Consider the following 15986-nt stretch of genomic DNA (forward strand, 5'->3'; position numbering starts at 1 on the left):
CTAGAGTTAAGATTCGGCACTCTCACCACCACGGCCCGGTTTCATTTCCCTGTCAGAGGCCCACACCACCCACCTGGCGGTTGTCATACTGTAGTGGCTATGTGTAGCTATGACACTGAAAGCTGTGCCACCAGGATTCCAAATACCAGCAGGGTCACCCCTGGTGGACAGGTTTCAGCAGACCTTCCAGACTAACACACGAGGAAGAAGGACCTGGCCACCCACATCTGAAAAAATTGGCCATGAAAACCCTGTGAATAGCAAGGGAGCAGTGTCTGATAGAGCACCGGGAGGTGAGAGGATGGCGCAAAAAGACCAAGCACTGTTCTACTCTGCTGGACACCGGGCTGCTCCCACAGCGCTAACAACAAATGTATGCACGTATATGTATGTGTGTGTGTATCTCCACACCAGTCCTGGGTGTCATTCTCTCAGCGCTGGGCTGGGATTGGGAGTTGTAAACTCGCTTGATACTGAAGCGATACCATATTGGAGAAATACACTCTTTAGATGGACTTCATTTGCCTATGTACATTTTTCCTTTGAGGTTAATCCAAGATTTTTATATTTTTGAAGGACTAAAATAGCAATGTATTAAATGAGAAAAACGTGAGCACAAAGCTAGATGCTGCATTTAATAAATGATTTTAATGTTTCCTCCACTGAAGAATTAAAAAGAGGAGAATATCAAGAAGGGGCAAAGATGATGTACTCCCAGCTTGAGGAGGCCTCTGTCACTCACAGTGTTTGCCTTTTTTTTGGTTATGATTCAGACGTACCAGTCAGATGAAGTTTCTCAACACATGAGATGTTGGCTATATCCAATTCAAAAATACACACGTTTAGAATAAAAACTCCTGAAGCATTGGCACATTGTTGTTGGGTGAATGGTGGCAAAGTGGAGGTCTTCCCTGGGTGCAGTGTTTATTTTGTTTCTGTTGCTTTGTTCTCCTCCCAAATGTGATTAGGAATAGACTTTCCAGAAGCATCTACTGCGTGTGCTCTGCCTTGAAGAGCAGCTGTAAACTATTGGGCTTGAGACCGTCTAATAAAGAGTTTTCTGATATCGTTACTTCCACAGACATCCATTTACGGTCACCAAGAGGCACTGGCTGTAACGTATTTATAGGTGGTGCTCCTACCTGCCCCAGTTTTCTTGTGTATTATTCACTAAGAGAAGTCACCCACAATGAGCACACCCCAATATGTGGTCATCAGTTTGGGTCTGAATAATCTGATTAACCAAAGAAAAGAGCAAGTTTGTTGACTTAAATCATTAAATAAGAAGTAATGAAATGTATCTGGGAGCTGTTGTTGCATAGCTTCCAGGCTCCCGGGAAAGCATGTTGTACTTTAGAAGGTTTCTTACTGGTTTCCACTTCCTCACCTGATCCTTTAATTCCATTCTAAATCCTGGGATTCTGGGCATTATCTTCTCACCCTTCTCTCACCTCTTCCCTCTACCAGACTTTCTCTTTCAAGGTGATTCCATCTCTTATCTGTGATAACAGCCCTGCTCTTTGCACAACCATGACAAGACAGGGTGGTGAAGCACTCTGCATGTGACCATCCTTTTTTTTTTGGTGAGGAAGATTGGCCCTGAGCTAACATCTGTGTCCGTCTTCCTCCATTTTGTATGTGGGACACCTACCACAGCATGGCTTGATGAGCTGTGTGTAGGTCTGTGTCCGGGATCAGAACCCATGAACCCTGGGCCGCTGAAGCGGAGCGCACAAACCTAACCACTGCACCACCGGGTCAGCCCTTCATGTGACCATCTTAACCCAACCTCTTCTTTTTCTCTAATACCCAGAGGGTGGTGAGTGCACAGCCTTGGGGAGTGACTCCACTCAGAGGCCTCGTCCTCACTCGTGTTGTTACTTTTTTTCTCAATCCTGCCTTGTCGTCTCTGGGGAGGAATGACAACTCACCTTCTGGGAATATTGTCAGAAGTGAATGACCATGTTTCATAAGATTTAAGATGCCATTGGTTATAAACTGGACCATTATCTTATCTCGCTGCAAAGGAGAAGAAAGGCTACCACAAAACAGTGACATGCCATTGACTGTAAGATGCATCCAGATTGCAGAGCAGATAAAATGTGAAAAATGGTGTATTTTAAAATTGATGAAATAAGATTTAAAAAGGATACTGCCTGCAAAGTGCTTAACAAAGTAACCTGGTTTATTATATGATGGATCAGCTATTTATGAGTCAAGAGACAGTGGCTAAAAGATATCTTATCCATTGCAGTGTAAGGAGTTATGTGATGTACCTAATTCTACTTGATTATGTGCGAGAGAAGTTTAAGGAGTTTTGTGTTGGTTGGTAGTGGAATAAGAACGAAAAGGCAGGCTGTTAATTTAAGATGACATTGGCTTCCTGAAGTGGACACTGTGTTGTGATAGGAAGAACTTAAGAATTTTTTTTTTTTTAAAGCATGACCATAATCTTAGCATGCTTGTTCCACTTAGTTTTTCCATTTGTTTTTCATAACTATTTGAGGCACGTAAGACTTGAGGAAACGGAAGATTTGTGAATTGAGTTCTCTGGACAGCCAGTTCTGGCCATCTTCTGAATTTTCGAAAACCTCTTAAGGATCACTTCCCTCTGTATGCTCCGCTTGCTCCAGCTGTGAAAGAGAGCTCATCATTCTTTAAGACTTCCTCAGTTTCAACACTTTACCACACCCAGATTTTCATGAAAATTCAAGTATGTTGGGTTCTCTGTATTAACAATACAGTATTTTTATGAACCATGAGGGATCACAAATTAGAAGCAAATTTATTCCCAGACCTTTATTTTCTAACTCTTTCACTTGAAATATAGGAGCCTCTCAAAATATCCATCTCTTATGGAAAGGTGTCAGGATCCCTAAAATCTTTTGCTGGAAATGTCAGTATGCATACAAAGTACATTCGGCTTTTTTAATTTTCCTCTCAGTTTTTAATCTAAGCATTTTAGATCCTTTGTTGTACCCAAATCTAGTTAAAAATAGAATCGTGTTTTAGTCTCACAGTGTGAAATACAATCTAGCTGAGAACTTCCCACATTCTGGAACTATCGGTCAATTGTTATCCCATGACCAAAATTTGAAGGAATGGTCTTCATATGTTATTGATGTATTCTATATTCAAATGAAATAATAAACACTGCGGTACTAACACAGCGGTACCTTTTGTTTGGGGGCAATTTGCTTAGAATTTATGTGTTTCTCATGAGTTCATAAAAAATGGCATTGGTAGTCTGCCACTTGCCACATCGGAATATCCCAACTTTCCTGGAGCTACAGAAAAAACACCCCCACACACTAGCACACACCAATCTAAAGTTCAGATCTTTTTATAGTAACATAGAGGCAGGCATATTAAATTATTATGCCACATTTCTGCCAGGTTTTGACTTTTTTTGAATTCTCTGTTATAAAGCAACCAAAGCATTTCCCAAGGCCTGCGGCTGGCGGAAGAGTCTGAGAGAATACCCCATACAGGTTAACTAAGGCATCGGCAGGTAGGCAGGTAGGTAGTGAGCCGGCCAGGGATGAAGAGGGGAGCCAGGCGGCAGGCAGGGAATCAGGGACCGCCTCAGTCAAGGTCAGGAAAAGTCGCTCTCAGGGTTGCCATTGAGGGACTCATGTGTTCCTGGTTACTAGCCTGTGTTCAGTGCTCCGTTCTGGTTTTAATCCTACTGGGCTAGAGATTCTCCCCGCTTTGAAGTCCGGGGTTGCCGGGGAGGGAGAGTCCTAGACATCAGGCTTCGTCATTCATTCTCAAACCGAAGGGATCATGAAACCTGCATATAATATAGCTAAGTCAAATGGTGAACAAAGAGATGCTGTTAGTCCATAGCGTTTGTTTGCTTCTGAAGAACAGCTGTGAGCTTTAGTGATCATCCTTGTGGAAGTAGGTCTCTGAAAAACATCCTTCAGCTTCTTTTTACTCCCCCGGTGTGACGATGTGCTACATTGGTGTGTGTGTGTGTGTGCATGTGTGCGTGAGTTTGTTTATTTCTTTCTTTGTTCCTTTTCCTGAACTGTACTTAATTCTGGGTGTTCGGCAGGCAGCCTTGGTTTAGTTAGCATCACTTTGGGGCGAGTTTTCTGATTGCTCTGTCTTTCCAGCATGTAGACTGTGTGTCCCTCCTTTTGAAATGTTTATCCTGAAGCTTCCTCATTTTTAGCCGGTTTCTCCTCTAGTGAACAAAAGCACTTTTGATGTTCTAAATCATACCCTCTTTCGCATTTTTATGCAATATTAACTTGGAGGAGAATTTTAAGAGATGAAAAGATGTGTGTCTCCCTTATCTCTAGCTTTTGTAAGTTTTTTTTTCCCTAAATCGATCTCAATTAACTTTGATTTCTTTCTTGAGAAAACCATGTGCTGAAATAATGCTTTGCCAGATGTGAGCGTGGGTTCCGCCCCCTCCAAACGCACACTGAAGCCTTGTCTTCGTTCTAACGTTTTCTAAATCCCACGTTACATTTATTGGCATAGAGTGAATACCTACTTTATCTTGGGAATATACTAATATTTTAACATTGTTACTCTTCTGGTTGCAGAAGCTACTTTCTCTTCTCTTTGTCATTTAAAAGTTAGCCTGTCCCTTATATCTAGCCTGTTTCTGCCAATTTCTGATATAAGTCACACATTTATTCATGTTTCTCTTCATCCGTGAGCCAAGGCTAACATTACATAGCATGGTATTCCCTCCGAGCTTTGCTGGGGTCTGCCGGACCAGGCGGGAGAGTGGGGCAGCCTTCAGCCCTATTTCATCTTCTGAGTGTATAAAACCATTCTGTTCAGTGCTTCAGGAAGGGAGATTCTGTTTTGCAAAAATTATTTAAGAAGCTGTAATTTTTGTCTTCTTTCATTAGCACGACTACGCCAAGTCCACGGTGCCGATTTTACTTTTAAACCCTCTTCTGTGAGTTTAGATTCTTAGATTCTTTCTCTCCATTTGTGAGCAAAAGAAGGAGCTGAGTAATTCAGGTTCCCCCGATATTTACCACACCCATTGCTACGCTGAACTTCTGTGCCGCTGCCTCGTACTGTCTGTCTGTTTTGTTGATGTGTTTGGTTTTGCTGCATATTCAAGATATCTTATTATTATTATTTTTCTTTCTTGTGCCTGATGCTGGCTCTCTGGCTGGTGCAACCCATCCTGTTGTTATGTTTTGTGTTAGTTTAAACTCCTGGCTTATTCTTTCAAGACGTGTCACGGGGCTTTGATTCTGGGATTGTAAAGAAGTTGGAGGTGGTGAGGTGTTATATGTGCATGAACCCCTCGCTTCCACTCTGAGGCCCAAAGCCTTGAGTTTGTTCCTTGTGATTCTTTCTGCTCACTGATTCACAGCACAGTGTGCCAGACGATGGAGTTCATGTCCTTGGGAGGCCATGAAAGAAGCTGGTTCTTGGGTAGGTGGGAGATAGAGTAGTGTAGCGGAGTAGACCCTGGGTTGGGGAGTGCTTTGTGAAATTGCATGTGTTCCCTAAAGATTCTGTTACCTCTGCGTAGGGAGAGAGGTCTCCATCTTAGAACCGCTGCTTCGTAAGGCTTTATTCCTAACGGGGAGCATCCTTATTTATGTAAATATCAACTCAAAGAATAAGGAGGGCATGCTGTTGTGAACACATATCCCAAACCAAGACATGTAAGAAGGCATTGTAGGCTGTGGGGGCAGGAGGGAGGAGATGATAAACACAGGTCCGTTCCATCACTAATTCTCTCATTGATCTTGACCGAGGTGAGGTCTGGACTTTTCTGGATCTCAGATTTGGTCATTTAGAGATGAGAAGCTTGGACTGGAAAGTCTCCACCGCCCCCCTAGCTCCCAAGTTTCATTTTTAAAAATTATGTGACCCACTCAGCACTTGCTTCTCACTAGTTGATAGCAATACCGAGGATGCCAAAGGACTGAAATAAAAAACAAGCTATCATGTAGGGTTTTTTTTTTCTGTTATAGAAACCAAAATTGGATTGTCTCATAGTTCTGTGTAGTTGCGTGATAACAATATATCATTCAAGTAGTTGACATTTCCAAATCGAATTTGCCTTTGTTGATTTGGCTGTAGATTATAAGCATAGCCATAGGCTAACCACTCTTCTGACTTAAAACCACACAAGAACGATCCAACAATGACAAATTTCTATTTCTTCTCACCAAACCATGCAAAAGAGCAAAGATATTAATAGAAAGTAAGGGGGGAAAAAGAGCTAGTCAGTGATCCAGATATTTTAAACATCTTGGTATTTGGAGGCATCTGGATAATTCACAGCTTTTTTTTTTTTTTTGGTTCATTTATCATCCAGATGTTTGCCATCATGGAAACACCACTTGAAACTCTATTTCAGCTAATAACTCAGAAGTGGAAAAATTCGTATCTTTGTATGTTTGTCCTTTGGTGCTCCATTTCTCCCTCACTCTTCTTCTAAGTACCTCTTCTTTAAAATCTCCTGGGTATGTGGCAATTTTGCCAGATGCTTAGGTGTTAGCCGTCACATATCTTTTTTTAATCTTCGTGACCATTCTGTACCCTGTCTGCTTGAATTATAGATTGCATTTGTCAAATAATGACACATGCAATTGGATGTCTTCTAAGACCTTTGAAATTCAACTTCCTTGAGTGGAGATTAAAGTGGGTATTATCTGTGCTGCTGCAGTCAAGCCTGGGGTGTTTGGAGACCTGCATAAAAGTTTTTCTAGGCCGGTCAGTTCCAACTTTTTCGGTCTAGAGGGAAGAAAAACAGCTACTTTTTTCTTCTGAAAGGTAGAAATGGATACCCTAAAAACTGCCTAAAATGTGGTCCCAGTTAGAAAGACCCTAAAGTCAGCAGCTTTTTGAGACATGTCTGTCCTTCGGAGTGGCCTGAATGTGTGTTTCTTTGGGCGTTCAGGAAGCGCTATCCGTCGTGAGCGAGGACCAGTCGTTGTTTGAGTGCGCCTACGGGACGCCGCACCTACCTAAGACGGACATGACCGCGTCCTCCTCCAGCGACTATGGACAGACATCCAAGATGAGCCCACGCGTCCCTCAGCAGGACTGGCTGTCTCAACCTCCAGCCAGGGTCACCATCAAGATGGAATGTAACCCTAACCAGGTGAACGGCTCAAGGTAAGGAGGTTGCTGACTTGTTCTCTGGGGCTCCTGGTTTTCCTAGCCCTTGAAAAGTCAGAGTAGAAGTTAGTCACGCTACTCCAAAGATTATTTCAGAAAGTAACACCACTGAACAGTCACACTGGGCAATGCTGGGAAAATGTGTTCTCCAGTGGTTTGTGTTGAGGACAGAGGTTGTAAAACCGGTAGCACGTTTACCAAGAACTCACTTTGAAGATGTGGTGTTCAAATCCATTTCCCAGGCGTGAGGGCTCTGTGGGAGGAGGGCCATGCCTGCATATGGCAAAATTCATCTCTGAGGTTTTTATTGCCTGGAAAAGAATGCTGTCTCATGTTTTTATGGAAGGAGAGTGTCAGCTAGTGGCCAGGCAGCATAGCAGAAGTCCAAGCCATTTGACTTTGCTAATGGACCTACTTTGTCTGTCCTCCACCCCCACCCCACCCCTCTTCCCTCTCTCTGCCCATCTTTTCATGCATGCTGTTGCTCTCATCTTTACTTACACTTAAAACCAAGCTCCCACGTCGCCCCTAATTATTGGCTTTCCTGAGTTTGTCATGCTAATGCTGCGGTCACCTAGAATGTATTATTGAATGCAGAACAATCCCTGGCAATCAAAGGCATTTCATCGGATGTAGTTTTGAAAAGTCAAGTTGATTTCAATTATGATATAATACCCCATATGTATTCAGGGAGGAAGAATATAAAACCTCAGGACAAAGAAAGGATAATTTCTTTTAAATGTTGCATAATCTGACAGTTGTAAGAACAGCTCACATTTTCGAGTACAAAGCCCTTTTATATCCAAGACCCTGTTAATCTTCCAAGCAGCCCTCTGAGCGATGCTTGTCCCCATTTGATGGATGAGGAAGCTGATGCTCAGGCATTTTCTGGCTAACCCAAGATCCCCACTTAAAGCGACTCAGAATTTGGATTCAAACCAAGCGTATCTGACTCCACACCCAGTGCGTTTTCCACTCCGTTGCAGCTATAATAGACCCTTTTTGTTACAGATATGCTTTAATACTAAATACGTTTTTTCTAAGTGTCATGTTTTATAACTGCGGAAACCGTTGCGTCAACTTCTAGTGTGGCGTTGACAAAGGTGCCAAGTCACAGTACCTCAGAGGGAATGTCAACAGTGCGGCTGGATGTGCCAAACAGGCAGATGGGAGATGCCAGAACTTTCCTGGACTCTGAGCAATCAGTTCATTTCTCTGCATCTAGTTTCTTCTTGAACTGGGAACAATAAATCTGATGTGGAATATTGATACAACACAGGTCCCTTAAGTGGAATTCAAGCCAAGGCAAGCCCATCTTGGACCTCCTCAGGAGATTAATCCCTAGACTTCTGAAAGGACCTTGGTAGAAAATGCGATGGTAGGATCCAGGATACCAGAGTCCAGGGTGGTTATTCATTATCTGTAAATTTTACAGGTAAGTGCTATCCATCTGATAGAATGTTTCCACTGATCATTAACTGTAAATATTCCTGAGTCTTAGAAGAATGCAGCACAATCATGTTCTAGAGAATGCAACAGTGTTTATGTAGAAGAATAATTGTGGAGCTAACCCTGGAATCCTTGAATGGATTCTATTTGTGAGAGAGTCATGTGATCCCCTACACGCCAGGATAGTCAGGCTGCAAACACAAGAGCAAGATGCATGTCTAAAGCTTTCTTCTTCGAAGGCTAGTTTCTACCTGCAGGAAATACATCACTGTGTGTGTGTGTATGTGAGAGAGAGAGAGAGAAGGAGAGACAGGGAGAAAACACTTCGGGCAAAGGGGCATGGAGATGATTTCCAGCTGGTAATAGCAGAGTGAGCCGTGCCCTGGCCCTTGTTTCTGGGCTCTGGCCCAGGACCAGCTCCAGGAGCGCCGGTCCGGATTTAGCAAGCCTTAGAAAGGAGACTGAGTGAGGAGGTGAGAATGGCGTTGCAGAAACAAAACTCTCTCTTGTTCTCACTGTGCTATTCCTGAGGTTAAAAACAGAAAGAAAGAACAAGCAGGCTGCCGTCTGGCGGGGGAGACGCAGATGCTATTTCCTTTGATGCTGGCCTGTGCTTTCCTTCACCAGCTCATGTCCACTTGCCCACCTGGCCAGGCCTGGGCAGCCTCCCCAAGCTGAGGCGGTGACCACAGGGATTCTGGACAGGGGCTGGAGCTCAGGTGACCCGGAGCCTGGCCAAGGGGCTTCAGTCCCCAAGAAAGTCACGGCGGCCTGGGCAGCCTTTCCCACATTCTTCAGCTGCATCCTGGGGAAGGCTGTTTGGTGGTTCTCCTCTAAGGCAGCTGAAAAGATGGGGGCTCAGCTCGGGGTCTCTTCCCTGGGAAATGAAACTGTTTTTGGAGGAATTGGACAGTTTTCTTGCAAGGAAGCAATGGACACTTTACTATCTTCGCCTCTCAGGCCCTCACAGAATTCTGAGATTACTCAGAATGCTCCTGTCATAGAATTTTAAAGGCAGTTCCAGCTTTTGGAGCAAACTGAGATGTGTTTGAGTGGTGGATACCGAGAAGTCAAACGTATCACTCTCCTCGTCTTCCTCGAGGATTCGCAGTGGTGTTGGCCTGTCCATGAAGAGGACACGATTGACTCCGTCTACTTGGCATCAAGGTCCACACGCTTCCTTGGTAGAAAATGGCGGGCCTGGCATGAAATAGAGAGGGAAAGAGTTTATCCCTTCAGGCACTTCCCAAGTTTTGTGAAATTGAGCTATGGTACAGAGGTCAACTGGTCACTGGGCGTCACCATTTCCCACCCCCAAGAATATTCAGGGGAGACAAAAGGGTGACATATATTGATCCTCTTTGTAGAAGAGAAGACTACAGTGTTCCTGCCCATCCTTCCCAGGTCTCAGTGGGTCTGCAGGAGTTGAGCGAGGGGCCCGGCCTGGTGTGCCAGTCGAGGTTCTCCAGAGAAACAGAACCAACAGGATGCATATTTAAGAGATTTACAGGCATACCTCACTTTATTGCACCTTGAAGATATTGCATTTTTTTACAGGACCCTCCACCAGCAAAGATTATGGCTCACTGAAGGCTCAGATGATGGTTAGCATTTTTTAGCAATAAAGTTTTCTTTTTTTGAGGAAGATTAGCCCTGAGCAAACATCCGCCACCAATCCTCCTCTTTTTGCTGAGGAAAACTGGCCCTGAGCTAACATCTGTGCTCATCTTCCTCTAATTTATATGTGGGATGCCTGCTACAGCATGGCTTGATAAGTGGTGCATAGGTCCGTGTCTGGGATCCGAACCAGTGAACCCCAGGCTGCTGAAGGGGAGTGCACGAACTTAACCGGTGCGCCACCAAGCTGGCCCTATAAAGTATTTTTTAATTAAGATACGCACATTGAGTTTTTAGACATAATGCTGTTGCACACTTATTAGACTGCAGTATAGTGTAAACATAACTTTTACATGCGAGAGGAAACCAAGAAACTTCATGTGACTCACTTCATTGTGCTATTTGCCTTATTGTGGTGGTCTGGAACCGAACTTGCTGTATCTCTGAGGTGTGCCTGTATTTTAAAGAACTGGCTCACGGAATTGTGGCAGTTGTCAAATCTGAGGTCTGTAGGGCATTCCCACAGGCTGGAAACTCAGGCAGGCGTTGACACTACAGTCTTGAGGCGGAATTTCTTCTTCCTCAGGAAAATCTCAGATTTTGCTCTTTTAGGCCTTCCACTGATTAGGTGAAACCCACCCACATTATCAAGGATAATCACTTTTATTTAATGTCAGGGGCTGTAGACGTTAACCACATCTATGAAAGACCCTCACAGCAACACCTCCATCAGTGTTGGATTACAATACTAGGTACGATGGCCTGGCCAAGTGGACACAAGAAACTGACCACGCATGGTGCTCCCGGGCCCTGTGCTGGTCAGTATTGGTGGAGCCATGCCTTTCGGACCAAGGTTCAAGGGCTTTGGGAGAATGGAGGAACTTAGTTCCCAATCAAACGGTGGAATGCTATGAAACCTCGGTCCTACTGGGCTCGCAAGCTCCTGACGTGAAATACAAGTGGTGAAACGAGATCTGTTGCCATTTTCACAGAGCTCTATAAAACGTAAGAAAAGGAAAACAGGAGAGAAAGGAATCACTGCCTTGTGAGCCAACGGGGAAGTAATTGTGGGTTTGGCTTGGCTGCTGCCATATCAGAGGGCGAATTTCTTGCAGACACTAATCTAATGGCACGTTGTGTAGACACAGTACATCGTTTCTCAGCTTCAGTGGTCCAGGCCACCCTCCTTTCTCCTTTCTTCACTCCAGCCTCACGCACAAGAGACCCCCAAGTGTTCGCACACTGGAGAAGTGTCAATGTGCAGCCAAACTGGAACCAGCTGTTTCCCTGCGTGGTGCACACAGAGGGCCCTGCTGGGGGTTCCAGTGCCTGCCTGGCCTCTAGCAAGCCCCCTGCTGATGGCCTTAATTCGCTGTGAGGTTCCTAAGGCTCAAACCACTATAGACTGACAGGATAGGCTAAAAAATACGCACACCCACTCACACATGGTCCACAGCAAAATTGCTTTCCCATTAGCAGGCAGTACTGTGTGCAAAGCAGGCTGATTTCCTCTATCTAAGCATCCTTGTCTTGGAGATTCAGGCAAATATCGGGCAGGTTGCCTTGGGCATCTCCTTCCTCCTTCCACAGGCCGTGACAGATCCTTGTAGCCCACCTGGAGGTCATGGCAATTCCGTGTAGGCGCACCTGGAGGCTCATTGCAGCTGGGACTTAATGAATTTGTGTGTCACACTGTGAGTGCCACCCCTAGCCCTGTCCCCAAACCTGGAGTCATTCACTTATTGTTGGAGTCTGTCGGGTGAGGGCTCCCCCTGGTGTGGTGGTTCTCATAGTGGGTCCCCAGGACCAGCAGCCTCAGCACCACCTGAGAGCTTGTTAGAGATGCAGATTCTCAGGCCCCGCCCCAGACCTGCTGAATCTGACAAGCCTCTGGGATGGAGCCCTGTTTTAACGCGTCCTCTGTAGATTCTAATGCTCACTGGTCTGAGAACCACTGTTCGGTTGCAGGATCCAGGGAGACGAAGAACGAGAATTCCTGGTAGCCGGGTGAAGGTGGCCCGTAGAAGGAATAGGCTGAGAGAAAACCGCATGCAGAGGAGGGTTTGCTCCCAGGAAGTCCGTCTGCCTGGGATGGGGAACACCTTTCTCACCTCCCGCCATAGTGGCATTTTGTCCGGCTGAGCCTGTGCCGTGAGAAACGGGGAAGAAGACTCACTGTGTGGCGTGGTTAACTCTGCTTAGAGTCAGAGAGCAAGGTGCTTTGGACGTCATATTTTAAAAGCATGCCACCTATAGTGTGATGAAGATGACAGAAAGGAGAGTTACCTGATTGGTCCTTTGTGGCGTCAGACGTACTGGTTGTGCACGCCATCCTTCATTCACCCATCGAGTACTTATTGAGCGCCTACCATGGGCAGTCACTATTCTCGGTCCTTGACGTACAGTCATAAAACATACAAAATAATTCTGCCTCGCTAAGTTCGCTTTCTAATGTGGAAGATGGCCATGGAAGCAGAACGCTAATTAAAATATATGGCAGGTTAGATCGTGGTGAATGCTAAGGAGAAAAACAAAGCAGAATAGGGGATTGTAGTTGTAGATAGGGTGGCCTGAGAACCTCACCTATGAGAAAGTGACATTCGAGGAAAGCCCCAAAAGCAGTGAGGGAGAAGGCCCCATAGTTAAGCATCAGAAGAATATTCCAGGCAAAGAGAATGATAAGTGCAAAGGCCCTGAGGTCAGCCTGAAGTGATGGAGGACAGTCATTGCTCTTGTTTAGTGACCAAGGGGAAGAGGAGGAGGAAATGCGTTTAAGCAATCGTGGGTCAATGGAGGGACTCTGAGCTTCACTCTGAGTGAGCTAGAGATCATTGGGGGACTGTATGCAAAGGAGGGACGTGATGTTACTCAGATTCTGCAGGATCTCCCTGGCTCCTGCGTGGAAGCTAAGTCCTGCTAGGAGGTCCTTGAATGAATTCAGGTCAGAGATGGTGGGGGCTGCTTGAGGGTGGTGGCGATGGAAGGGTGAGGAGAGGTGATTGCATTCTAGACATATTTTGAAGGTTGAAATGATGCACTTTGCTAATGGGTTGGACCCATGGAGTGAGGAAAAGGGAAGCGAGGAAGAACCCAAGGTTTGGGGGCTGCATCCCACATGGGGGGGTGGACAAACCACAACTGGGAACCCACCTGAGATAGAGCCTGGGCCCCTCTAGGGTCAGCCCAGACCCTGGGGACATGCACTCAGCTCTAAAGACATCTGTCAAAATGGGAGGAGCTCTTGCCTCCTTGCCTGAGTGCAGGGGATCTTAATTCCTTAAACCACCTGCCTCAGCCACAGTGGTTGTGCCCCCAGGGGACATTTGGCAATGTCTGAAGACATTTTTGATTGTCACAACTGAGGGTCATTCCTGGCATCTAGCAGGTCGAGGTCAAGGATGCTGCTCAACACCCTACAACACACAGAACAGCGTCCCCCCTAAAAAAGAATGATCTGGACTCAATGTCAGTAGTGTCACAGTTGAGACACCCTGCCCTAAACCAACATTTATTTAGTGTTTCCTCTGCACCGTGCACTGCGCCAGCTGCTGCGAAGATGAGTAAAGAGAGGTTTGCGGTCCATCAAAGGTGAAAACGATTCTATGAGATTGAATGACAAGGACAAGTAGAGAGCGATGTTCAGGGTCCAGCCCCAGCAGGGAAGAGGGTGTGACTTATTCTGCCTAGACAGGGAAGAAGGACCCCAAGAGAAACAATATTAATCAATATTTCTACAACACACTGGGATTTATTAATCGATTTTAGGATACAATACGTCATCCAATTTCCTCCTTAAATCTGTGAGATGGCGTTTTGATTATACCCATTTTACGGATGGAGACCATTGAGTTTCCACAAGTTTTCATAAGTTGCTCAAGTCCACTGGTCAAAGGCCATTTGACCCAGGCCTGCACTCCTCTTTGCTCCCTAGGGGCTGCTTCCTAAGGCCGCACATCTTTTCTGTGTTGGCAGGAACAACAGTTTCCTGCAGGTGACGGATGAGGCATAGAATCCAAGCACCGATGTGTTTTGATTTCTTGTATGTTACACATTTAAAAAACTTTCTCTGCCGCCTCATTTTATTTCATTACAACAGGTCAATTTACCTGCACTCACCTTTACATTACCTTCATGAAGTATCTCCAAACAACATAGCATTTTAAAAATAATAAGTGTGTGGGGCTGGCCCGGTGACACAGCAGCTAAGTTCGCGCACTCCACTTTGGCAGCCCGGGGGTTGCTGGTTTGGATCCCCAATGCGGACCTACACGCTACTTGTCAAGCCATGCTGTGGCAGGCGTCCTACATAAAATAGAGGAAGATGGGCACAGATGTTAGCTCAGGGCCAATCTTCCTCAGCAAAAAGAGGAGGATTGGCGGAGGATGTTAGCTCATGGCTAATCTTCCTCAAAAAAAAAAAATTAAGAAAATACTAAGTGTAATGAGGAGACCTACAATCTGAGCACAAAAGTGGCTCTCAGTAAATGCTCATTGGGCTGAAACTAAAGATGAAAAATTCTCAGTTATAGGATGGTGACTGTTCAAGTGCCCTATTTGTCATTGTGTCGGAAGAGGTGCTTTGCCCAATTACTACCTACAAAACAGAATTTTGGCTGAGGGTCTTTTAATATCAGGATCTCTCGTTTGATGTGCGACACTCAATATTTGGTATTTGAAAGTGGCTCACGGGGACCAGTCTCGCTCTGTGCCTTTCTCCTTTGACTCACTGAGATTTGACTTAACGCCTATCTTCTTACATTTTCCATGAGACTTTGCATATTATTTTAGGACAGTGAAATTCACAACTGTAATTGCATTTGCTCTTTTCTGCCTCAGGGTTCTGCATCAGATTGGCATAAATGATGTCTCCCCATTAAGCTCGGCCACCTTCCAAGCTGTGGGTGGCACGGCGTTGGAGACTTGCAAACTAGTGATTTTTCCACACTGTGACAGTGAGGTCAGTTAGTAATAGCTTGTCCTATTTCTAAGGGGCCTTGAGTCCTTACGGATGTCAGTTCATTGGGCTGCAGAAGTGAGACGTGGTTTGAGAGAGCCTTGCTCAGGGGAAACTTAGGAAGAGAGACAAAAGCTCTGCTGCCGCCTCTCTGCCTGGAGCAGACTTTTCCTCATCCTTTCTCCTTTGCAGTCATCACTCGTGACCATCTTTGCTATCTCTTGGGCTGTCAGATGGATGGGCGCCATTTTGCAGGAGAAGATAGTCTAGGAATTAATGCTCTTCATTATGATGCAAGTGAATTCTATTGGGTCCCTGTGGGTATTGACAGCGGGCACAGGGGGACTGCTTTGGCATTTTCTATCTTGAAAGAAAAATCATTTTGGTCAACCAGAATTTACATAGCTTGTTACGAAAATAAAACCCTGAAGTGCCATAATGGCAATTGGACTCAGTTCTTTCTTCTCTGAGGAATAAAAGTGTTTCTGGAAAAAAAAAAAAAAAGAACTCCTAAGATATAAAAGACACCGTATCTCATCTTTATCATGTAATTCTCTGTAGAGATCTTATTCTATAGAATATTTTATTTCCAAATGATGAATCCCAAAAGGATGCGTTTTCCCCCCAGTTTTCAAGATCTAACGGTGACATGGTGTTGCCGATACTCATTTTCAGCTGTGTAGACAAATATGTACTTAAATAATGAAACTTTCTCAGAGAAAGTTCAAACCCCTTTTAGGGACAAAGAATGAACTGTTGGTGAGTTGGTGGTGACTTTTTAATTAATTTAGTCTTCAGCTGCTTGAGAGAAGGGGGAAGGCAGCAGGACTGGTGGGAAGAGACTGACATT

General features: G+C 45.0%; 1 protein-coding gene across 4 annotated transcripts in view; it reads left to right on the forward strand.

Annotated features, from left to right (window-relative positions):
• The window catches only part of LOC124234361 (transcriptional regulator ERG), a 257281-nt gene that overhangs the window by 189907 nt on the left and 51388 nt on the right, over window positions 1–15986 (forward strand). For all 4 annotated transcript variants that reach the window (XM_046651707.1, XM_046651704.1, XM_046651705.1 and 1 more), the window contains one exon: window positions 6896–7113. In XM_046651707.1, the coding sequence (XP_046507663.1) occupies window positions 6896–7113 (218 nt within the window). The remainder of the gene's footprint in view (window positions 1–6895; window positions 7114–15986) is intronic.

This window comes from Equus quagga, unplaced genomic scaffold (genome assembly GCF_021613505.1).
Source record: "Equus quagga isolate Etosha38 unplaced genomic scaffold, UCLA_HA_Equagga_1.0 73442_RagTag, whole genome shotgun sequence".
NCBI lineage: Eukaryota > Metazoa > Chordata > Mammalia > Perissodactyla > Equidae > Equus > Equus quagga.